Source organism: Esox lucius, chromosome 3 (assembly GCF_011004845.1).
Source record: "Esox lucius isolate fEsoLuc1 chromosome 3, fEsoLuc1.pri, whole genome shotgun sequence".
In the NCBI taxonomy this organism is placed as follows: domain Eukaryota; kingdom Metazoa; phylum Chordata; class Actinopteri; order Esociformes; family Esocidae; genus Esox; species Esox lucius.
In genome coordinates this window covers 14244576-14269544 of record NC_047571.1, presented here as the reverse complement: position 1 = coordinate 14269544, position 24969 = coordinate 14244576, and the positions used below count along the sequence as shown (strand labels likewise).

Below are 24969 nucleotides of genomic sequence, written 5' to 3'. Positions count from 1 at the left end.
TCCGTACTTCAGTTAATAAATGTTTTGTTTTGAAATAACGCTTTCCGTATGTGACCATCTACATCAGTGATATAAGATAAATATAATTGTTACTTAAAAAACAGCCTTTTTTTCGTATACTAATAATTGGTTATCAGCCATAAAATCATAATCGGTTGACCTCTCGTCCAGACAAGCATTTAAATGGACAGCTTTTTAAATCATTTTATGTACTTAAGATGACCTTGGCTGGGCTTGAAGGTAATTGTGTTAGATTGTCTGAACAATTTCTTTGATGGCAAAGAGCACCCAATATAGAACCCAATTAACAACAGATAACTGAGATGAACATCGCATACCTCTACCCCCACTGATCAGATGCCCAATTTCTCATCAGCCTGGGTGTTTGAAGACTACGAGTCCAGACAAACTGACCACATTCATTAGATCCATGGTCTGACACGTTGACAGCAGTGCTAAACAGGTATGTGTGTGTGTGTGTGGACCAAAGAGGTCAGGGCCCAGGAAGGATCATTAATCAGTTTCATTAGTTACGTGGATGGTAGAGATCAATATGGACACCCATCACTACCTGGTGGGTCAGATACACAGCCTGCAGACAGGAGGACAATGATGCACTGGACCAAGAAACTGACCGTTTGTAAAGGTCATTAGGAGGGGCTGATTACACCAACAGCGGGGAAAACAGCTAGAGATGACTGTTCAGTGCATCGAACATTTGTAAAAGGTCTGGATGGACATGAATTTCAGCAGGGTATTCTCCCTGTAATATGGGGATTTGGGCATACTGTAATGGGGCAATAAGGTGAACCCAGAGATGGTAAGAGTACATAACTGGGAGTGAACAGATTCTACCAAGGACGTGGCTATTGACTGCTTCCACCCCTTTAATGTACTGTCTGGGTGGGGGGTGGGGGTTTCAGCACCGTTGAGTGATTCCACCTGATGACCCCAGTTGGTCACAACACCAACCCGCCAGCCAGTGAGTTATAGAGACAGACTAGTTCACAGACCTCAGACCCATGCTTCCAGAGAGGCTGTGGTGGTCAGTATAGATGGAGGAGGTATATCCAGGTGTATGGATGCAGTCCGTTCTCTCACCTGGCGCATCGGCATGGAAGCGGATGTGCTGCTGTGGATGTCCCTGCTGCTGCTGCCTCATCATCATCATCATCATCATCCCCTGCTGCGGTGCCCCACCCGCCCCGGGCTTGACCATCTTCCCCGGGGCCACGGACGGGTGAGGACCTCCCATGTCTCCAGCGCCGCCGCGTCCTGGGTACATCATGGGGGCCCCCGGCCGGTGCTCTGGGCCTCCCTGGGGCCCCCCCCTCATGCCGCTGAGCATAGCAAGAGGAGCCCGGTCAGGGCCCGGGGTGCTGCTGACCTCGTAGCTGCTGGGGATCTTCACGCACAGGAGATTGGAGATGGCTGCTACCACACCGGTGATGTTCTGGGGGATTAAATCAACCACCACGTGAGAACTGTTCAAAATCTAAAGCTGCGTGTACAGACAGCATAGTACACCATTTGTGGACAGATAATTGGAATTGGTTTTCACAAGCCTGGAGAGATTTAAACATTAAAACTAACTGAGGGGAATAAAACAACCACCAGACTGAAACTGTTCAAACTGAAAAGGATATCTAGACAGTATCTAGACAATAGTCTCCATACTGACACCAGGGGGAAGTGAAGCCAACAAAACAAAACTCACTTCAGCAGCGGCTGGTCTCAGGGTGATGGCTACAGATACCAGGCCTGGTTTAGTGTCATTAGACACTGGGCCAAAATGGGAACCAAAGAACATCGCAGAGGGCTCGGTCTTGAGCTCAGTCTTCAGTTTAACCTCTGAACCTACAGGAGTAGCAATAACGAAATCGGGAAAAAACAGGATATTAGATTTTTCATTAAAACTTAATACTTCAACTGATGCTGTAGGCTTGTCCTATACTCATGTTGGTGACAAAAAAAGGGCTTTATAAATAACATTTAAGGGCATTATTTTGACTGGATGTTCGTATTCACCTTTTCCCCAGGGACTGGGGAGCAGCGGGAGGGTGGGGGAGAAGCAGGGGGAGGCAGGCTCCTCCTTGACTAATGACAGGTCTGGGTATCGGCTGACCTCCATACCAACCACGCTTTCAGGGGACGAGGAGGGGACAAAACTGTCTGGCGTGTCTCGGTCCTTACAGTGCTCTTGTCCCAGCCTGTTACTGTGACAGAAGGACCACCATTACTACCATGTAGCAAGTGAAGATGGTTCGTCCACCTACTTTTCACAGAGGAAAATTAGTCTGTTCAGGGAGCTGATGCCTCCTTACCTGAGTTCCTCCTGGTTGTTGTGAGGGGGAGTGGGAAGGGAAGCTGGCACATCCACAGTTTTAGGTCCCTGAGCGATGGCCCGGGCCAGCAGGTCCTCCTCGCTCCTGAACGGGACATGGAGCGGCTTGGGGACCAGACCTTTAGACACTGCATGGATTAGAAACGGATGAGCTAGATATCCTGATTTGTCCGAAAACAATACAAATACCATCTCCCGCACTAAATGGATTTTCACTGGAATGCCATTTCTGGGGTGCTGACGGCATGTGACCATATGTCATTAAACCCTGGTCGCCCGGAAAATGCTCCCAGCGCTTACCCATAGCAGCGGCCTTGCTGGCCAGCTCCTCCGTGGTGGCAAAGCCGTTGATCATCTTCTGGCGGTTCACAGGCGGAGGGGTCGGAGGGAGGGAAGCCGGCGGTGTGGGGGGGTTACTCAGATTGTTCTGCTTTGGAAAAAAGGCACTTCCTTCACATAAAACAGTCTAGAGTAGGCTTAACAGGTGGCGGCACACATTCAGTAAATCCCTCTGTCTCCCACGGAAGGACTGGAGCTGAGGCCTCACCTTGTAGGCCAGCTGGGAATAGTAGTCTGAGACTCCATCCAGAGAGGCGCTGCCGAAGGTCCCAGACAGGAGGTTCTCCCCGTTCAGCTGGCCGCTGCCGTAAGGGGCAAAGTGGGCAAAGTTCACACCTATCAAGGGCTCCATGAGTGGCAGGAGGGATAGCTGCTTTGAGTGAGAAAGAGAGAAATGGTCCGATTTACTTAACCTTCCATACACAGAAATTAGCTAAGGGCGTGTTGCAACTATGGGAAAAGGAGATGTTGAACCATGATACTATGATAGATCTATTACATGTTACAAGTGAAAAGGATGTTCTCTGGTGGTGTCAAACTGCCTGCCAAATTCAATAATTACCTCAGTTACATGAACACAATTAGCTCCACGTCAATTAACGTGCCTACGGGTATTATTTGTAGGCGGTTTATTGGGTAATTTGTGCTTGTTGATCGTTTACAGCGATTACTGGTTATTTCTAATTGAAGCATGTTTTGAGTCTGGATTTCCCATTTAAATAATTTTCTACAATTATTCTTCCCACACGGGAATGAAACTCCGGCAGCAATTACTTATAAAAATGACAGCAATTTAACTTTGACAAAGCAGCGTCTAAATTGCAACTGTGAAACACTGGTTGACGTTTCATAATAACCTTTGGTGAGAAAAACATTTAAATTTGTCGCATTTATCAATGGGATGCACACAGTATAATGTGGCTGGAACCAGGAGGCTACAATAGAATTTATTTCAATTAACATACTTTTGAACATTATATATAGCTTTATGTCGACAAACAGAATACCAGTACGCAATCAAGTTGTTTAGGTTCTGTTTCATTTGCTAAGGCAATTAATGATGTGATTCAGTTGCATACAAATATAACAAAAGAACACCCCAATGGGGGGTTGTGATATTCGTTCCAACCCTCTGGATGATAACCACAAAGCTGGGTGGTGTATACCTGTCATCAAGACAACAGCATTAACAGCTAGCCCATAATTTCAAGCGGTTATGTGGCTACAATGCATGTAATGTTATCGGGGTACACACAACTGGAGCACAGTCATATCTGTAATCAGCTCTGTTGTTGATAAATCACAATACTGTTAAAACTAGCACTGTGAAGGAAACTTCTCACTAGGGATGTTTTCACATGCCTCAGAATGGGGTGGGTGGGGGACTACGGGTGGCCAATTACATTGTCCAAGTGTTAAGTAATGTTAAGTTCAATCCGCATGACCTGGGATATTAGTGTCTCAGTCCCTAGTATTTGGTGATGTTAAGGTCTATAATCTACCTGTTTGAGCTGAGTCATCAGTGTATCTGTGGTGGAGTTCACCAGTTGCTTGTCCTCCCCCTCTTTCTTCCTCTTCTTGTAACGAGAGGCAGGCCTCTCCCCTAACTTGGGGGTCCTCTTGTTCCGGCCTTTCTTCTTTTCCTGTCCTGGGAGCAGAGGTCCTGAGAACTCTGGGAGTCCAGACATCTGCCCGTCGGAATAGGCCTGGAAGAAGGTAGGAGAATTATTGTCTGACCCAGAACTGACCCAGAAAATCTGGTAAGAGATTATCTATCAGTTTTCATTAAAATACTGCATATCACACACAATAATTAATATTTTTTATTGTTGTTTATGCAAACATAAGAATGTGTTATTTAATGAATATTTTATGAATGATGACATCCTAAAACACAGCTTCCACTATGATTCACAGCAGGTGGACACAAGCAGCGAGTGTCACAACCTATCTGACTGATTCACTGAGCCAGAGTGCTAGAACATTTGGGTTGGCTGTTCATCTTACTACCAGCTAGCTGTCTCAGAGACTTAACCGAGGCCAGTGGAGGGAGAATCTCGACAACAGGCTCATCGAAATGATTGGAACAGAAACGCTCTATTCATTCAATCTCAGCTGTTGCAACAACACTCTGCCAGACTCCCCTGCTGTGCCTCATCCTTCAGACAGAGCCAGACTCCCCTGCTGTGCCTCATCCTTCAGACAGAGCCAGACTCCCCTGCTGTGCCTCATCCTTCAGACAGAGCCAGACTCCCCTGCTGTGCCTCATCCTTCAGACAGAGCCAGACTCCCCTGCTGTGCCTCATCCTTCAGACAGAGCCAGACTCCCCTGCTGTGCCTCATCCTTCAGACAGAGCCAGACTCCCCTGCTGTGCCTCATCCTTCAGACAGAGCCAGACTCCCCTGCTGTGCCTCATCCGTCAGACAGAGCCAGACTCCCCTGCTGTGCCTCATCCGTCAGACAGAGCCAGACTCCCCTGCTGTGCCTCATCCGTCAGACAGAGCCAGACTCACCTGCTGTGCCTCATCCTTCAGACAGAGCCAGACTCACCTGCTGTGCCTCATCCTTCAGACAGAGCCAGACTCACCTGCTGTGCCTCATCCGTCAGACAGAGCCAGACTCACCTGCTGTGCCTCATCCGTCAGACAGAGCCAGACTCACCTGCTGTGCCTCATCCTTCAGACAGAGCCAGACTCACCCCGTTGCTGTCCAGGGAGCTTTGCCTCAGCAGCATGGCCTTGCAGTCCGCAGCCACCTCCTCCTCCTCCGACCTCAGGCTCTCGTCTGACCGCGGGTGGTGGGGAGGCCCTGGTCCATTAAGAGGAGTCTGCTTGTTCTTCAACAGGTGCTTGAGGAGTTCATTGTTCCCCCCGGATTCCCCCTTGGCGCTGTGGGAGGGGCTCTGTCCTACACCCTCCTCCTTCACCATGCCAAGCCCTGCTCCCATGTGCGAGGAACTGCCGTCTCTGTGTCCGTGACACTCGGTGCTCTCAGTCTGCTCCAGCTTGATGTTACTGAGAATGCGCTCCTGCTCCAACGCCTGGGCCCTGGCCTGGGCCACATCTGTTGAGAGGCTGCTCATACCTCCAGGCTGCCCGCCGCCACCCGGGGCAAGGCCCCCGGACAGCTGCCTCTCCAGCTCGGAGTGGCTGTGGCTAGACGTGGAGGAGCCCAGTAAAGGGGACCTTGACAGGTCCTGATCCCCAAAGAGGTGGGCGTTGTTCCGAGTGGGTGTGGATGATGTGTCTGACCGGCTGGGCGTCAGAGGGGCTGTGAGGTCAGAGTGTGGTGTGGATGGCGTTTTGACCGAGTCCGCATCGTCGTTGTCTTTCTTCTTCTTCCTGTTCCTCTTCTTCTTGCCCTTCTCATCCGGGATAATGTTGGAGTACAGCTGGATCAGAGACTGACCTGAGCCGGGGAAATTTGACGGCAGGGGCGTAGTGGAGTCTCCGCAGAACGGAGGGCCTTCCCCGGGCATCTGAGGCATCATACCAGGCCCGCTGAACCTCCGGGGCCTGGGCGGGCCCTGGGGGAAGTTACCTCCCTGCAGACCCATGGACTCGAAACTACTCAGGCCCTGAGGAAGCATCCCGTTACCCATCATGGCCCTCCGGTCAGCGCCTTGCATGAAGGCCCCGGGAGGGGAGCCCATCCCTGTCTGCATGGGCTGCTGCTGTGGGAACATGGGTCCTAACTGCTGCTGGGGCCTCTGTGGTTGCATGAAGTCCTGGGGCAGCTCAGCGTTAAAGAAAGGCATCTGAGAGAGGGGTGGCATGCTGCCCCCGTCGGGCCCCAGCATGCCTTGCTGTTCCATCTCCATGCGTTGTTTTAGGGCCCGCTGGCGCTCCACCTCATGCATCAGCTGGACCCTCTGCCTCTCCTGCTGCTCCCTCAGCCTCTCCCTGCGCTCCCTCTCCTGGAAGCCCTCGCTGAACGGGTTGTTGTCGTCGAACTGCAGCCCGGAGGCTGGTGGGGGTTGGACCCCCCCAGGTTGAGGCTGGGCTTGGTTTTCTATGGGCATCTGCTGGGGCATCTGCTGGGGCATCTGTGGAGGCTGGCCTGGGTTGCCCATGGCCACCTGAGGGGGCATAAGAGGGGGCATATTGGGGCTGCCCATGGGCATGGGAGCTCCTGGATGCCAGCCTGACTGGTTGGGTATGGGCATGCGTTGTGGAGGGGCGTTTGGCTGGCCTGGATGGAGCGGCCCCTGTGGCATCATTGGGTTAAGAGGTGGCTGTGGGTTCATTGTAGGCCCGCTTGGTACCATGCCAGCAGGGCCACCCTGTATGGGTGGCATCCCTTGTGCTGCTGCTGGCATGCCTGGCATCCCAGTCGGGGGCATACTGCAACTGCCACCCTGCTGTTGTTGTTTAACCCGATACTCCTCGATCAGCTCAGCATGCTCTTTCTGTTGCTTCCGGATCTGAAAGGACAGGGAAACACGTTCATAACATGAGCACATAAAAAAATAAAATAAACACCAAGACTGATATTGGCAGGTGTACATAATTCAGAAGATTATTATTATTATAAATATATTGATTTATTATTTGATAGAAAAGTTTTATGACGCAAAAACCACAAGGTAAAAGAAGAGCAAATAAAGCAAGCATGCGTTATTTTCAGCATTTCGTACCTGCTCCAGCTGTTTCTGCACGACACCCTGCTGCTCCGTCACTTGTTTGAGCTGCTCAGCGTCCTCCTCAGGAAAATCCCTCCCAGCTTTCTTGGCTGTTCGCTGCTTAGCACACAGGGCCTTCTTGGACTTCCTGTGGGCTCCGATCTTCTCCTCCAGAAACTTCTGCTGCATCTGGAGCAGGTGCTGGGTCTCCTGGAGCCACTCCTCATACTGAGCCTTCTGAGCGTTGTCTAAGTGGGCGTTGAGAGATGGTGACTATTTGTTGGACTGAGTTATGCACTAGACACTATTCCCCCAAAAACTCTGGACCCCCAAATACCTGAACTGATTTTAGACGATTATTGATTAACCCTGGGTCATAAACAAAAACAAAACGGTATAATTACAAACAAGCTTAACTTACTAACAAAACCTGGTCCGAAATTGGGAGGGTTGGGTCTTGCCACCGTGGGAGTAAGTTTGCCGTCCTGGTTTAGGAAGGGATGAACAAATAGTCACGAGGCTGTTTTTCCTATCAAGGTGAGTGCATGAAAGGTGACCAAGGAGGAGACTTAGTTACCTGTCCAACAGCCTGCGGAGGAACAGGGGCGCTCTCAGGACATGGTGCAGCAGCACCACCTGGAAATCTGTTCATGACCATCGGGGTCATCCCCAGGTTGTTCTGAACCATGACTTTGTTGATGCCTTTCAGAGCCACCATCTTCGCTTTCATAATAGGGTCAGTGATGGCATCAAAATCTGCAAACAAGAGGTTTGTTCGTTACAAAGACCGCAATGTCCTAAATTACTTAATAACCATACATTTACTGTATTTTAAGTTATGTTGGCTTCATTTAAAGAGTGCGGCAAACCGAACAGGAAGACAGGGAACGGGCTGAGAGAGGGATGGAACCCTGGTTCCCAGTTGTGTACATGCTCTTTGCCCACCAGACCTTGTCGCCTGCACATATGTATTGTATTTACTACTAGGAAAACTAGTTACCGATGTTGGGAAAGAAGGATTCACTAGAGGAGCGCTGTCGGATCATTGCCTGCATCTGCCTCTGCTGCTGTTGCTCCTGCCTCTCCTGGTCCAGCAGGTCCTGGAGCAGGAGAGGCTGTTCCTCCAGCAGCAGTGGCCTGTGCCCCCCAGGCCCCGCCTGGCCCAACGTCTGAGCCAATAACGCCTGCTGAGCCGGCGTCAATCCGCTCTGGTCTATGTCAAAAGAAGACATCGATGTTTCCCCTTCCTCTTCTGCCCTGGTAGTGGATTCCATTGTTTGGGATGCCATATTAAGTCCACAGTTGTTCTGAGTGTCTTGGTTGGGCTGGGCCATGTTACTGCCAGATTGATGGTCGGACGAGGAGTCCTCCGGCTGTTGCTTGATTAGGAAGCTGGAGAGGACTGGGGTGGAGTCAGAGAGTCCTCCTGATTGGTTGCTAGAGTTGCCGTCTGCTGGCTGATCCACCCTCTCATTGGACGTCTGGGAGAGGTTGTCCTTGTCCTCCATTTTGATCTTCTGCTCTGAGGGCAGGGAAGAGGCAGAGCTCTGGCTACAGCTCACTTCCTGTTTTACGTCTAACGAGCAAGAATTGTCGGCCATTCCCTCCGATTTCCCCATTCCAGATGTTAAATGGGAGAAGGAAGATGTTGCGGTGCTACAGCCAGACAGGGAGTTCCTCTTCTCAGACAAGGCCTTCTGGAAATCTGAGGGGTCGCTGTGGACATCCATGTTCTCACTCAGGTCCAGCTCCTCATTAAACATGTCCTTCTTGATGTCATCCAGGTCAGGGTCTGTGTATGCAATAATGTCAAACTTTCCCAATGTCAGAAAGTCATCCAGATGCAGGTCGTTGGTCTCCAGATCCAGGTCTTTGCCATCTTCTTCTGGATCCAAGTTTAGGTTGTCCAAATCGTCATCGACCAGGTCCTTGACTTCCACATCTTCCAGATCTTTAACAGCAGATTCAACTGTGTCCAGTTTCTCCTCTACTCTGTCGTTGTTAGCCATTGACACTCCCTGACCATCAGTATGGCCAGCAGACGACCCTGGCATCATCACGGAAGCAGATGACATACCCTGGGGCTCATTCGAAGCCTGCTGGCTCATGGACCTCATCATCTGGGTTTGCTTGGGGATGGTGTCCCCTTGCATCTGGGCCTGTTGCTGGTGGAGGTTCTCCATGCTGGAGGACAGCTGGCTCTGGCCAACCTGCTGGTTCCCCAGAGCATCAACCATCATTATCCGGGGGCCACCTTGGTTTGCACCCGGAGGGAACCTGAACTCGGGTCCTCCCATGAAACCAGAAGGCCTTTGGGGCTGGAGGGTGGGATCCATGTTGGGACACTGACCCAAAGCGTTGGGCCCAAAGGGGAATCGCAGCCTGCTGTCAGGGGCTCTGTGTCTCAGCTCGATGAAAGGCTGACCCATGATGTTGTGCTGCTGCATTGGCAAGCCACGAGGAGGGAAATGCTGTGGAAGCCCCATTGGGTTGGGGTTAGCCGCCATGGCCATGTCCACAGACATAGAACGTCTCATCCCCTGGTGGACATCCTGCATTGGGTGGGGGCCTCTGAGGAAGAAGTCCTGCCCTCCGTGAGGTCCAGGCCCAGCAGGTGGAAATGAAAGCCTGAGATGGGGACACACACATGACAAATGAACACCAATTTCGATGCTCAGACACATTAAGAGTGACACATTGAATATTTTCTTAGACTATCAATTTCAACAGTCATAATTAAATATGGTGTTATTGAAAGTGCAAGGACAAAAATTCCAGATACAAACCTTGGCAACTGATGTCTGATATTAGGGTCGACAGGATGTTGTCCTCTGGGTAACTGACCCTCATTAGGGAAAGGACCCCGCAGTTCACCGGAGAAAGGTCCAGGAAACCTCATTGGTCCCCTCATGGGGCCCTGCCCAGGGTAGGGTGGAGGGGGCCGGCTGAATATCTCGCCCTGCTGTCCGTGGCCCTCGTTAGGCCAGGGTCGAGGTGTGCCAGGGGCCATGTTACCAGCATTCTCCATGCGGATGGCACTCCTCTGCTGTTGCTGCTTCAGGATTAGCTCTCGGATGCGTTGACGCTAAATAAAACAACACATGCAATCAGACCTCTAACTATATAATTCATCATACAATTGAATATTTCATTCAAATTCTTGATTTTAAAACGGAGTGATATAAATGCATAACCTATTAATTACCAAAAATTGCCATGGGATACACTTCTAAGTGAATAGAGAAACAGTTTAAATTAAACTTTTAAAGTCATGTTAAATGAAAAACAGGGCACGTACCTGTCTGAGTCTCTCCTCACTGTCAGCCAGGGAGACACTCTGAACCTCGGAGGAGGGTCCAGGCATCTGGGAGGGGTTTTGCATCGGTCCTCCTGAGTCCTGGCCTGGCTGCTCCTTCAGTTCCATTCTCTCTGTCGGCTGTGGACGAGGGGTCATGGGTGCCTGATCGTAAGGGTCATGGACAGGCGTCTGATTGGGCCGTCTGGATGGAGAGAATCCATCATCGGCTAACCCGCTGTGATGCTTCGGCGTCTGTGACCCTGGGTGTGGGAAGGGAGCGTCTTGGGGCCTAGTGCTTTGAGGGGGGGAGAAGGGGTCTTGCTGGTTTCCCATGGGACTGGGTCTTTGTCCCTGCAGCCTACCCAGCCCATCAGGTCCCATTCCTGGGCGTCCCGTTCCTGAAGCCTGGGCGTAAGGGTCACTAAGCATGGGTCTGGGGCTCTGGGAGTATGTGTCACCACTAGGCCTGGGGGTTCCAGGTTGGCTAGCGTATGGATCCATGGGGGCCAGCCTCTGGCTGCCTGGGGACTTTGAGAACCTCTCTCCAACTGGGGGCCGAGGAGTACCAGGTTGCTGGGCATAGGGGTCCATGGAGTGACCGGGAGACATCCTCTGACTGGGGGGCTGGGGGTGTGGGTGAGGGTGGTGGAACTGGTTCATGCCAGGTCCAGGGCGAGGAGTGTTGGGTTGTTGGGAATAAGGGTCAGAGGACTGGCCGTAGTTGTCATGCGGGCGAGGGGTGCCTGGAGGTCGTGCGTAGCCGGACTCAAAGAACGGTCTGTTTCCAGGAATTTGGACGTTGGGGTCATTCACGGATCGAGGGGTACCTGGCATCTGAGCGTAGGAGTCTGAGGAAGGCCTTGGGTTTCCAGAAGGCTGGGGAAAGGGGTCGTATGCGTAATGGTCAGGCCTTGGCGTAGAGGGCGCATGGGCGTAAGGGTTCCGGTTTGGTAACTGTGCCATTGAGCCGGACTGGGAGAACGGGTGGCCTGGTGGATGGTTCTGGGCCATCCTAGGCGGACTGGTAAAACTGTCATGGGGTCGTGGGGTCAGAGGGCTCTGAGCGTAAGGATCTCCCTGCTGAGAGAATCTGTCTGACGGGTGTCCCATTGGTCTGTTAAAGGGGTCCTGGGCCTGGGGTGGAGGCATGGGGGTCTTAAAAGGAGACTGAGGGACTGAGCCCTGCTCATTGCTCCCGGGGATTGGAGCGAGTAGAGGTCTGGAGTAAGGGTCTGACAGGATCATCCTGTTCTGAGCCATCCGTTGGTAGGTCTCTTGGCGAATCATGGTTCTTGAGTAAGGGTCTCCCCGCACTGGAGACCCCATCGGGTGCCTCCCCGGTGGACCCTGGTTGACTCTGGGTGGGCCCATTGGCTTTAGGAAAGGGTCCATGTCCCTGGGGGTGTCACCAGACTTTGTGTAGGGATCTGTTTCCCTACTTAAGGATGTAGGGGACCCAAAAGCCTCATGAGCTGGCGATGTGAGCCTCCCTCTGTCCTGCTGTTCCATCAGAGAGGTGGGAGACTTGCCTGACTCCATGGACATCCTGCGACATGCACTGGGACCGAGAGTTGGAGGCCTGGGGGTGCCCACCATCTTAGCATAAGGGTCCCAGGGAGAGGAGGGTCTGGAGCCAGATGAACCAGGGGAGAACACCTGTGGGGACTGGGGCTGTGAAGAACCCCCTGAGGGAGGGGGAGGAGGGGGCCGGAGGAACACATCCTCAGAGGGTCCGGGGGTGGGCGTCCCTGGGAGCTGAGCTCGGATAAAGCCCTCCTTCCCCCCGGTGCTGTGCTGCATCGGGGACATGCTGCCGTTGCTGCCGTGCTGGGAAGAAGGACTCTGGTTGCCGCTGTTGTTGCCGTCTCCCTCGGACTGGCTGCCCGACTGCTGTTGCTGCTGCTGCAGCTGCTCGTTCTTCACCTGCTCCAGCTTCTGGGTGGCTTCAATCTTTGCTTGCTGCTTGCTTTTCTGTCTCATTTGCTGTCACAAGAACAGGGTGAAAAGGTGAAACGTGTTTAATTTTTCAAATAGTGCCTGAACAAGCCAATGCATATGTTATTAGCGGCCTATATTGAAAAAAAGACCAAACGGGGACTATTTCCATGTTTTTCTTGGGGGGACCTTCCTATGCTACATCTCACCTAGGCTCTCACACACTAGCACACTAACCTGCCTGTACACACTAACAGCGCCTTCACCTCCCTTCTCTCAATACAACCTTACCTGTCTAAACTTCCACTCTTGCTCATGCTCTGACTCTTTGGGTTTCAAAGGGTCCTTAAAGAGCAAGTCTGTGTCTAGCGGTATGTTGGGGTCAAACACCTCGTCGGGGGGCTGCAGCAGGGCAGGGGGCTGCTGGGAAAGTGGTTGCTGATGCGACTGCTGCCTTTTCAGACTCTCGTTGGACATCTGGACCTTGTTGATGCGCAGAGCAGCCCGATTGTCCCTCGCCTTTTGCTGCAGAACAGAATCGGGAGCAGACGCAGACGTGCGCAAACAAACACGCAGACAGCAAAAGATTATTTCAGTTGTTCCCATAGAAACCTTTGCAGACTAAACGTTTTTTCTAGCAATAGATTTTATCAAGGGCAGAAACTTAAAACACAGCCTCTGCCAGTAAAAATATATTAAAATAATTACAGTTTCCGTAGTGAAGTTAACAAAGAGTACACAAGATCTAATGTTAAATCTGTGAACGGCTAAGATTTTGAATGCACTGGCCATGAAAATGTATTCTACTAGTCAGACTCGTTACAAAAAATGCAGAAAAGACAGACGACACCCTGCAGAAAAGGCTGTATATACTAAACAACATAAGCAACAAAAAGAGCCAATGAGCTCAATTTTATGCTACAATACGTGGCAGAAATTTTTTATATCAAGACAATTCCTACAGAATTGTATAAAATCAAAAAAATGTCTGTGTTTATAATTGCCTTTTTTTTTTAAGTAGATCTTAGTCTTAAGCAACTTTATCAAGGCCTTCCATACCTTCCTGTTTCACTGCAGTATAAAAGGTACAACCCAGATGAGGTAGCACTCAATGTAAAATCCATGTAATCTAATTTACTACAAAACTTTACATTTTGCAAGGGCTCATCTCAGTCACCGGGAATTAACCCAATTGAAATAGTCTGCTTTGAAACCATAAGCACAGTCCATAGGATCTAGAAACACTATAAGGAACAAATTTGCTCCTCCAAGCTTATAAAAAATGTCAAGGAAAAGGGTCAGATCCGAAATCCTTTAACAACAAGGTGCACAAAGAACTGAAAAAAAAGGGGTCCGCAAATATTTACACTGTTTGAGGGGAAATACATTTGCTAAATGTATAATGTTGGACTGGGGAAAAATGTACTGGGGAAAATGTAATCTCTGCGAAATGAAATGCTTCTTACCACATATGGGGCTCTGTCTTGTGAACTTGCTTTCCTCCATAACTTCGCTATCTGTTTGACTCTTGTAGACCAATCTATGTTGATGAGACAGGATCCAAAATGTATATTAGACAAACGACACACAGCAGCTCAAAAAGGAAACCTGAAAATGTCAATGTAAATCAAGTAATGACAACTGCTGGAAATGCAGAAGTGTGTCATTAACATGGGGAGACGGTCACTCACCAGGGAACTCCTCCTTGAGGCTGGGGAAGTTGACATTGGTGTAAAGGACGGGGGCCACAGTGGCTAGCTCCCCCAGTGTCTCCTCCTTCTCCCACTTCAGTGTGCTCCTCTGGGCGTTGGACATAGCTTCTGTCTCACCTCCCTCAGCCCCAGGTGGAGGGGTGGGGCCCTGACCTCCGTGGACAGGACCAGAAGCACCTTGCCACGGACCCTCTCTGGCCATCTGATTAAACCTCCGGTCCCTGCATGAAGGACAAATACATTTGAGCGATCCAGAAAGACATGTAGTCATCATGGTCTTCCATTGGTTACCATCCCAAACGAAATTGTATGGGAGGACTCTCCTCTATCCGGCTTATAGGAAAGCTTCCAAGGTCAGGGAAGGACTGATCTGATGCAGGAAAGCATCCACAGGGCACTCAGTGCACAGTCGGACAAAACCGGATACATTATCATCAAAAACCACAGCAGAAAAAAATACGTATTCTCTGTCATATCTGATAACCTCAATAGCTGCAGCAGAAACACATGTCCTTCACAACTATGTTCTTGGAGACTTAGCTATGTTTGGAAACCTGTGCAGAATCTCAAGGTCTGCGTTAATAAACACAAGTCATCCATTCGTTGGAATGTACAGCAGTCTCTTGTCACCGACCACTTCAGCGAATTCTTAAGGGAGATCACAACACATTATGATGGTGATTGGTGATTCACACAACCCACACTATAAAAACGTCAATGCTTCTGGACGCCCTCTCCTCTGGCTGGCTTAATGATGGACTAAAATGTTATTTGATCAAGTCCTGAGAGCATCATTCTGAAAAAGGCATTTTTTCCTTATCTATGTGATGTTGATCTGTGTATATGGGTATTGTGTAAAGATGATGATTGTCCTAATAAAAAGACTAACTGGGGCCACCTGCTGTAAACTTGAACTCCAGACTGCAGGTGTTTGCTCACACAGCAACTCATCCTTGAAAAGACCTAAGCTAAATGCTGAGTGTTTGTGCCATGCTTGGAATTAAATTAAAAGAAATATTGAAATGCGTATATTTTCCAGATTCTGTGCATGCTTCTCCCTGTGGATATTTATTTAAAGGACATTTTTCAAAATTAGCACCAGAAATATACCATACAATTGTATATTAGCTGTAAGGACCTTTTAAAAGTACATCACTACTATTAATGTTTTTTATTAAGTAAACATCAGCAGTCAACGTTTGCAATACTATTAGGAGAGAAAGCAGATGGTTTTTAATCTCCTGTCACAAATGTTTTACTATAAAGCTCAAACAAAACCCAGAAAAGCCTGCACGTCACTTGAGTGTTACCTATGTGATGAAAACCTGCTAGTTAAGTCAAGTAAATGGCTAAATGAATAAGACAGGGTATCAGTGTTAGATTTCAGGACACAGCCCAAACCTAGGGCTTTCACAGGTAAGTGTTGCAGGTTGTACCTTGGACTGTCAGTGAAAGGCATGCGGTGGAGAGGGGAGAAGTTGTCTGGGAGGCAGGTTCCTTCTCCGGTGTTGGATGGATTCAGAGGGAATCGTTGGTTATGCCCCATCAGCCCGTTCATCATTGGCATTCGTGGAAACATGATATTCCCTGTATGAAAAAATACATAGAGGGTTGGCCCATACTGTTGCCGTGACGCGCAACCTCATCAGAGACATGTAGACTTGCCTTAACGGTCTAGCTAATGCCTGTGCTTTATGTCAGTTGTCTCACAAGACTGCGGTAGAACTGCAACCTGGCGGATCACAGATCTAGCAGTAACTGCTCTAGGACCATAACGGGTGTTTAACCTGTGTTAGAGTGTGTCAGGCTGGCCCCCGGTGGGCCGTGGGGATGAGGCATCTGTGGTGGGTGGCTGGTGCTGGGGCTCAAGACAGCAGTGAAGAGGTCCTCCACATCCTTCCCCTCCAACTCTGGAATTTTGTAGAGTTTGCTGAGAATTGACTCTAAAAGCAGAAAGGGAAAAAAAGGACAGATTATTCATCCAAGTAAATTGATACATAACCATCGGAAGATTACCACAAATCTATCAGAGGATGGAGGAGCTCAAAAGATGTGGTGACCACCAGGCCCCATACTGACCGTTAGCCATCTCCAGTTCTGGGCTGAGGATCCCATCCAGAGGTTCATCTGAGAGTGCACGGGGTGTCCGTCGGCCACACTGGGATTGAGGGCGCACCGGGGAGCTGTCTGTTAGGGGTCCGATGTCCAGACCAGCTGAGGGAAAGCACATGAACACATTAGCAAGGATGTACACAACAGCATCGATCAATGGTACATACTTCAAAGCTAAATACTTTAAGGGAATATATTCACACTAACAACAGTTGTGTTGGCGCCATCAACATTTTAATAACATTTACATAACATGTAAATGCACTTCTCTACTTACACTTTCAATGGCAATAATAAAGCTTGGCCTCACTTAGGTGGAAAACATAGATCTTGCCTTGCCATGTCAAAATCATTTCTGTAACATTGCAGAACAGGGCTAGATATTTGGCTTGTTTAGTTGACTTTTTCATTAAGTTAGATTTGATTACACAATGTAACTTTAGTCACATGGATTATTAAATGAATCCAAAAAATAGAAAAAACTGTCAGCATTAGGAATCATTGGTAGGGGTTTCTATGTATAGCCAACGCGTATCTTGTGACAAGTGTTTATTTTAATGCAACGATCTTAGTGTAAATAGGGCCTTGTAGACCAAAACATGTTGCCTTCAGCAATATCCTTCAAACATTATCTAGCTAATACAGTTTGAATGAATTTGAATAATGGGGGGATATTTGCATTAGGTTGAAATTAAATACGATAAGCCTTGGTGCAAGCTGAGCAGAATTACTCATGATGGCTATCCTTTGAGATGAATCTCATCACATTCACTTATCCTCACACACAAACACCCATCTATCAATGTCAAGGCAACTCTTACAAACAAGCAATTTTTTAAAGTAATTTTTTGGGGTGAAAAGTGCATCTAAAGTTACAAAAGGTACTGTTTACTGAGAAAGAACCAACGTTTCATATTGGCCTCAGTTGAGTTGCTAAACTATTCTTTAGCAGTCAGTCAGCAGGGACAGGAGAGACAAAAGACGTTCGCTGTCATCACAAAATGGAAGGCCACTTACCAAGGCCTCTCATCTCTCTACATCGTTTGCCTCTAAATTGCTAATTTTCTAAGTTTGTACAGGGAGTTTGTCCCTGACCGTTTGTTTCAATAAGAATCTGAATCACTCTCGCTTTTCGAAGTTGGTTAGCCTTGAATTTGTACTTCCAAACTGAACAAAACCCCCCAAAAAGATGTGAACACCTTTTAGATGTGAGAGACTTTTGTTGATAAAATGTAGCAAAAGAGAATCAGGGTCAGACAGCATGCAAGCAAAGATAAGCACAAAGCAGCGGTCTTTTTCGCCCCCTTACAAACAAAATCACATAGTAAATGAAAGAATGTACTATTGCTACTAAGGCCATGGAGCCCTTACCAAAGGGAGGAGGTGAGGAGTCGATCTGGAAAGGGCAAAAATCAAGACCTACAGGAACCAAACCCAAACCAAGACAGAAGATGAGTGGATCAAACAGAACAGTGAAGACAGCAAAGAAACCAAACCCAGAAAGAAATGCATAACACAATTCAAACAATGCCAAATAAAGATCAAACAAAAACAAAAGATGCTTAAAACTATTAGAAGTTTGTGACAAATAAAACTGAATACATGTGACATTTATTGCTGAACAGAAACAGAGGTTGCGAAGATAGCTGATAAAATTAGGTCAATGCTTATAAAAGCAATTTTAGAAAAGAGACTTGACAGCAAGTCATCTGATGCAGGCTATGGTGTCATGCCACTAAGACAGCCTTAGAGATCCTTGACATACCAGAGTCACCGGTCTGTTTTCCGAGCATTCCCAGGAGGTCTGCATCCCTGTTGAGAACCTCAGACAGATCCACCAGCGGCTCCTCAGAGGGCTCTGTGAATTACCAGACAGACAGTCAGAAAGCACGGCATGGAACCACAGACCAGTGTGTATGTGTCTATTCCAGAGTGTGCAATGTATGTTTATATATCTGTAGTACATACGTGGTCCCTGTGGTCCGGTTGATTTGGATGATGCTGAAACAGCACTAAGTAGGGGATCCGAGGAGGGGTCCAGGAAGCTGCTGGTGGGGTTCTTCCGGTCCCCCTGGGGTCCGGTTCCAGCTTGGCCCTCCTCCAACAGCCCAGACTCCACCCCCTGCTGCCTGCTCTGTTTGCTCTTATCTAGCAGGTCCTTACCGAAAAACGCTTCCTAGACACCATACAAAACATCCCAAAATGGGTGAGTTCTCTATACACCTTCATATTTCTAAAGAACTGTCGACAATTTCTGATTCCCCACATCCCAATGGGACTTTTATGAAGACGACCTGAAACACGATGTATCCCTTCACGGCACTTGTTTATTCGTCTTTTGATATGCTGTGAAGAACAGAGTTGACAAGAAGCATTGAGGCAAGCACCTTCGCAGCTATCGCCACTAGTAGTGACTAAGTTCTCTTCCCCTCCCAGTATAGATGGATCCATCTCCCCAACAACATCTTATCTCCCTGGACACATGATGGGACTGCCGCAACCTCCCACTGCGCTGGGACATTAAAAGCCTTGCCAACCATCTTAATAATTCACCCAATGTGCTTCTCTGTATTTGAAGTTTGGAGCCTTAAGGTCTGACAGCAGAGACCGATGCCCGTGCCTTAATGCACCTCATCACTTATCTTTATTGGCCAACACAAGGCGACAGAGCTCAGGGATGGAGACGAGAGAGTGAGAAGGCTGGAGCAGTCAGAAACAAAGAGAAAGACAAGAGCGATACAGAGCAGGCTTTGGGAGTAGTCTAGCCTCCACTGCAACCCCGAGCCCGGACAGTGACCATTTGGAGAGGATGATGCTAATCAGAGAAGGGGAGGATGTGAGCCATCCTCCAAGGACAACTCTCCAATTTTACCAAGGCAAAGAAACAGAGCTGCCGCTCTAAGAGTCCACCTGGAAGTGGTAGGCTCAGTACTCTGTATTCCCAGGCCCCCACAGAGCAACATTTTATGCAGATGCAATATGACGTCCTAGGCCATCAGTGTGCTAATGCATCTATGAATGGCTGCCTTGTAATAACTCAACACTGGGAAGTGCTTGTCAGCGAGAAACCAGTCATGGTGTGGATGGCAGCCGGGGCCGATAACCTAAAGGTTGCTCTATGAAAACCCAGAGCCAACAAGGAAAACAGAAATCTGTGGTTCAGCCCTTAAGCAAGGCAATAGTTAACCATGATCTACAAGGAGAGCAAGGTGTATGGAAAATGCATTTTCAATCCAACAAAATGTGACAAATAAACACGTCTAATGACCTGCTTCCTACTGCTGGTACCGGTCTGAAGTAAAGCAGGGTCAGTGTAGGTTGGTCCCTGGATGAAAGACCAGGAGCTGCTGCAAGTACTTTTGGAGGACCTTCTGGGCTAATGATCAGATCCCAATGTCCCAGCGTAGTCAAGGGGACACAGCTCTGTATAGGCAGTCTTTCAGATGGGATGTTGAATGGATGTCCTGGCTGTAAGCGGGCACTGAAGATGGCACTATGTACGGTCTAGTTCACATTACGAGACAGTAAAACGCTAAAAAGACTTTTCATAATTTCCATAGCATTTGAATTTACAACGGAAATGTTCTAGATGGTTTAAGGTGTTAAGCAGTGTCAAAAGTTCAAATCTGGACCTTATGACCAACAAATCATCACTAGCTTCCTTCACCCCCCCCCCCCACCTCCACACTCTTATCCAGGTTGTTGCTGAAAATGACAATGTGTCCTCAGGCAACTGGCCTGGTGAAATAAAGGTCAACACTTAAAATAAGCACCCAACTCATTATTAGAACATGTTCCTTCAGGACAAAATATCAGCAGGTAAACATCAAAAAGTCAGTCATAATGTAGATAGAGGACTGACCTGTAGGTAGGTGGGAAAGGCCTCTTCAAGTTTGGTTTTCTTCTTCCTGTAGCGTTTCTTGATCTTCTCTGGAACCTCCGGTCCAGGGGGCATCTCATCCAAAGGGGTGTCGGGAAGCACCTCCCCCCAGCCTGCACAGGCACCCAAAAACAGATGATAAATTTATCCCTACAAATGTAGTATTTGCACACATTGCAGGTATTTGATTCTACAATGTACGCTGTGTAGAAAAGGGACATTGAGACAAAAATCAAACAATCGTGTATTATGGCAGGTGTGGGAACTCACCCTCTTCCTTTCCTGTGGGAGCTTCAGAGACAGAGCCGGAGGAATCTTTCCTGCTCAGGGATCGTTTGGCCTTGCCTAGGCCCTGGCCAGGACGACTCCGCTGGCGCACCATGAAGCCACCGATGCCTGAGAAAGCAACATCTAACAATGAAACATATTACTAACAACCACTCCAGACCCTCCTCCACATAAAGGACAACAATGACTGGATCCTTACAATTTCCTTACCAACAAACATTTCAAAACAGTTGTATAATTCACATGTTCTATTGCTACTGACTTATTGGGAAAGTAGAATTGAAAAGATAGTCACATGGATCTTTTTGTTTGTGTTTCAATAGAGCATGCCAAAATGGTTTCAGCGAAAAAGGAAAAAAATCTTTAATCTAGAGCAAAGAAAACAATTATTTGAGGCAATGTCTTCTCCCCCCCCTGAGTTTGGCAGGCTGTGTGTTTGGGGCTAGCTACAACACTACACCGCTACAGTGCCGGGCCACGTACTGCACCATTTCACGCTCCAAAGAACCTGTCTCCTCCAATCAGGTGCCCTACCCGGTCGGTACGGCTTCCTCTTCCTCTTCTTGCCACTGTCGGCCCCTTTGGACTCGTCTTCTGCTGGCTCTCGCTCTGGGCTCGAGTCTGACTTCCCCTCGCAGTCTAGGGAGAGTTCAGCCTCTGTGATTGGGGGAAAGAAAGATTGGTTCAGAGCGAGGGGAAAAAGAGACCGCGTGAAAGGGAGTAAGAGGTCGATAGGGGAAAATGGAAAGAGAGCAAGGAAAAGGGGAGTGACAGACAAAGACAGAGAGCAGGCCAGAGTTGTGATAAGGAGAAAGTCAAGAGGCAGTCGGCAGAACGGACCACACTGCCCCCAAGCTACAGCACCCAGGAGGTCAATCCCATTTCAACTGTAGTCAGCTTCAGGAGATTAGCCTAATTGAAAAACTGGTTCAGTCAATTTATGGAATTACCACCTAATTAATTTTCTTATTTAACTGGATTGAAATACAATTCCCCCCCCACCCCAACTCCACCTCGCCACCTACAAGTCTACTGACAGTATAATGGACATTTGGGAATGTGGAGGACTATTTCTGTTTAAGAGGGTTGATTGGGTGGTCATACAGGCTGGCTGTATCTCAGTCACGTAACGTGTATTTAAAGTCAGGCACCTCTGTGGTCCTCAGTGTCCTCGTCACGGGAGTGTTCTGACAGCATGTCCAGGGGGGCCTGCATCACGGCCACGCTGTTCTGGTTGATGATCTTCAGCTTCAGTTTGGGCTTTGGTTTCCTTCGCCGTGACGCAGGGGCCGACAGACTCTGGAGTTGACACAGCCCTGACTCGGTCAAACAAACGCCATCCTGAGTGTACGTCCTTGCCAAGTCTGGAAGACACACACACACACGGTACTGGATGATAGCTGTCGACAAAACATGGATTGCTCAAAGTGACCAAGACTAGGTTTAATTGAGGCGAAGAGCCACAAGGCCACAAATAGATGCTGAAATACCTCAAGCTCCAAGAAATCTCAAATATACTGAAATACAAAAGGCAGATAAGTGTTTGTCTTACCCATTTCTTTAGCCTTTGTGACAATCTGCGTCATAACTGCTGGCTCAATGGACTCTCTGGCCTTGGACACTAGCGCTGTTCGTACAGTAAAGAGAGAGGAAAAAGCCACTGATTAACTGGCTGCAGTGGAAGAGAGGGTCAGATAGAGTAGCCGGGTTTCAGAGGATTTTTTCTATTCAGAACTTACACTTGGAGGTTTTGTGAACTCGGCACATTGTGCAGTCAAAGCTGCTGTCAGCGGCCTTCTCCACATCTTCCTCAGAGTGCAGACCCTGACAGGAACCATGGACCCACCTGTTGGGGAGGACAGAATGCTAACGGTTGAAATACAGGCTGGAGAAGGGGGGTTGGGGTTCATCTTAAATAAGACTGATGAACTCTGCTGTAAACGCCACAAGTAAAGCTTATGGCTATTTGTTATCCTTTTCCTTTTTAAGCCAGAGCACCGAATCAAATGTTCCATTCATCTGAAATTGACCTGTACTATACAGAAAGCTTCAGATCTGACATTCCAATGAAGGGGCTGAACATATTAATAAGCAAAACAATAGAACACGACATATCAAAGTATGTATATAAATATCATGTATAACGAGTAGGTTGAGGCAGGTCCTGTAGACGTGGGGAGAAACAAGGCTCTTTAAGGCGGAGAGGGGGTGCCTACCTGTCACACTGACGACACTGCACCACAACCTCACCCTCGCTGTAGTCCTGGAGACAGAAAGGGCATGTCGCCAGGCTGGCACAGGGGGCACACTGGGTGTAGTTGTTCTGCCAGTCACACCTCAGGCCTGGCGAGGTGGCACCACACTGGGTACAGGACACACACCTGCCCGGGGGGGTGGGTCAAAGAATGAAGAGACGGGTACATTTAGGTGCTTGCACAGAACTGAAGTACAGGGAATTGAGAAACTTGGGATAAAAAAAGCAAGAATGCTTTCTTTGTGTGCGATAGTACTAGTATATAGGGAATAATGAAGCCTTCACATGTACAGTACACATGTCGTGGACACACAAGTGAGGCAGAAGGTAGCTACGCACCATTTGCACTTCCAGCTGTCTTTGGGGACGTTCTGGAGCGGAGGGTCCAGGCAGTACGTGTGGTAGCTGATGTCACAGTCGTCACACAGGAGCAGACGGCCCGGGTCTGTGGCCTGGCCACACGCCTCACACACGGTACACTCCAGACAGCGCCAGCCTTTACTCAGCACTACCTTGGTTATCTGAGGAAAAGGGACAGGCATTGGAAAATTAACACGGGTGGAACAGGAATCCAAGGGAAGGCCACAAAGTTCTTTAAGACTGAGATGCATTAAAACAATTTTTAATGTCATTGCAGATTTTATATTGTTGGACTTTATGGTGCCAATGACATTTATACCTGCAGTGCCAATATTCAGACCTGTTTCTTCACATTTTGGTGTGTTTTGGACTTATCTTATAATTCAATACATATTTTTGGACATCAGTTGACACACAGTTCTACACAATGACAAAAGTTGTTCACACTGGCAGTTTGAAATGACATATGATTTTTAGAATATATTTGATAGCAATCACATTTATCCTTGTAGTCTGAACAGGCCAAAACCTCATGAAACCAGATACTAAATCAGCTACAAATCGGCTATCTGGCTATGTAACACGGGTCTGAATGATCATATCAGGTTTATTTGGGCTTAAGTGTTTTTTCACTCACTATGTGTAAACGCACTGTGAAGTGTGTCTTTCTTAAGAACCAATTTAAACAAGGTATCTGCAGGTTTCATCAAGTTAACATTAAGATATTTTTAATGCCACTTTGAATTCATTTTACGACCAATTTCACAACAAAACCCCATGCAAAGAATCTATAAGTACACCAATTGGACTGAAGTAAGGCCTTTAAAGATGGGCCTGTAGCACTGATATGCATTGGTAGTAAAGTAGGCTACTGCATCTCCGTCCAATGTTGTTTAATTCCCTCCAGCGTGTGGCCAGTGTCCCCATCATGAACATAATGGTTTACTTATCGTGATCCCAAAAGGGCTAGTGATCTCTGGTTCAGTCTTAAACTAACTTTTGTTCAACTATAACCATGATCAATACAATTACAACAATAACCCTATAGCCTAATAATTAAAACAAGAATAATACTGCACACAGATGAGAAACAAATCTGCTTACCTAGCCAACTACATTATTACATTGTAGTTGTAGTAAACTTTTTTGTAATTTACAAAACCATACAAGATCAGCAAAGTAATTTTTAGATGACATACCATATGTAGCTTCACCAGAGCATGGGCACACTGCATGGGAGTAAAACACGGTAGGCACAATTTTCTTGCGGTTCAGTTGTCGCTTACCGTGGCACATCTGTAAGTCCCGGTATCCACCGTTGTTAGTAAGCCTACTGCTAACAATAACGTTACAGGATGTACCTAATGGGACAGTCGTGTGACACGACCAAACAGAAATGCCAGACGTTTGTTGGGGGCGTTTCGCCGTGTTTTTGTGTTCCCCACCCTTCATGGGATTCCACAGATTTAATTACCATACCGCCAAGTTTGAAAGCCTTTTTGCAAAAAACCCACATTCGGCTTTGTTTTTTCCCACTTTCAACAGATTTCAACCACGTAAACAGTGGTGTTGGGAGAAAAGCAATGCCGAGTGTCTTGCTGACATCTAACGTTCTGACTTTAATAGTGGTTCCTCTCTGCGTGCGACCAGAGACAAAATGTGTTCACAAACCACACATTTTTTTTCTTCATCTCTTCACAATGGTAACATAACTTAAACACTATTGACATTTAAAAAGACAATTAGATTTAAGGCCATTTATTTAGATAAATTAAAAATGTTATGGACCCGTGGACACCCTGTTTAAATGTCAGCAGATAGATTA

At 48.0% G+C, this 24969-nt stretch overlaps 1 protein-coding gene across 7 annotated transcripts in view; it reads right to left on the bottom strand.

Annotated features, from left to right (window-relative positions):
• Positions 1-24969, bottom strand: part of kmt2cb (lysine (K)-specific methyltransferase 2Cb) — an 80356-nt gene that overhangs the window by 7985 nt on the left and 47402 nt on the right. For 2 of the 7 annotated variants that reach the window (XM_010884952.5, XM_010884986.5), the window contains 31 exons: positions 23124-23305; positions 22747-22911; positions 22270-22376; positions 22083-22157; positions 21682-21894; positions 21065-21187; positions 20513-20638; positions 20225-20355; positions 18331-18538; positions 18128-18220; positions 17734-17781; positions 16330-16464; positions 16038-16193; positions 15687-15837; positions 14230-14471; positions 14005-14078; positions 12830-13063; positions 10604-12586; positions 10092-10390; positions 8306-9933; positions 7883-8061; positions 7727-7790; positions 7321-7553; positions 5383-7107; positions 4186-4389; positions 2892-3056; positions 2645-2774; positions 2325-2472; positions 2029-2216; positions 1718-1857; positions 1102-1453 (listed from right to left, as the gene is read on the bottom strand). In XM_010884952.5, the coding sequence (XP_010883254.2) occupies positions 1102-1453; positions 1718-1857; positions 2029-2216; positions 2325-2472; positions 2645-2774; positions 2892-3056; positions 4186-4389; positions 5383-7107; positions 7321-7553; positions 7727-7790; positions 7883-8061; positions 8306-9933; positions 10092-10390; positions 10604-12586; positions 12830-13063; positions 14005-14078; positions 14230-14471; positions 15687-15837; positions 16038-16193; positions 16330-16464; positions 17734-17781; positions 18128-18220; positions 18331-18538; positions 20225-20355; positions 20513-20638; positions 21065-21187; positions 21682-21894; positions 22083-22157; positions 22270-22376; positions 22747-22911; positions 23124-23305 (9901 nt within the window). The remainder of the gene's footprint in view (positions 1-1101; positions 1454-1717; positions 1858-2028; positions 2217-2324; positions 2473-2644; positions 2775-2891; positions 3057-4185; positions 4390-5382; positions 7108-7320; positions 7554-7726; positions 7791-7882; positions 8062-8305; positions 9934-10091; positions 10391-10603; positions 12587-12829; positions 13064-14004; positions 14079-14229; positions 14472-15686; positions 15838-16037; positions 16194-16329; positions 16465-17733; positions 17782-18127; positions 18221-18330; positions 18539-20224; positions 20356-20512; positions 20639-21064; positions 21188-21681; positions 21895-22082; positions 22158-22269; positions 22377-22746; positions 22912-23123; positions 23306-24969) is intronic. The other 5 variants (XM_010884962.5, XM_020044535.3, XM_010884978.5 and 2 more) reach the window with 5 other exon arrangements.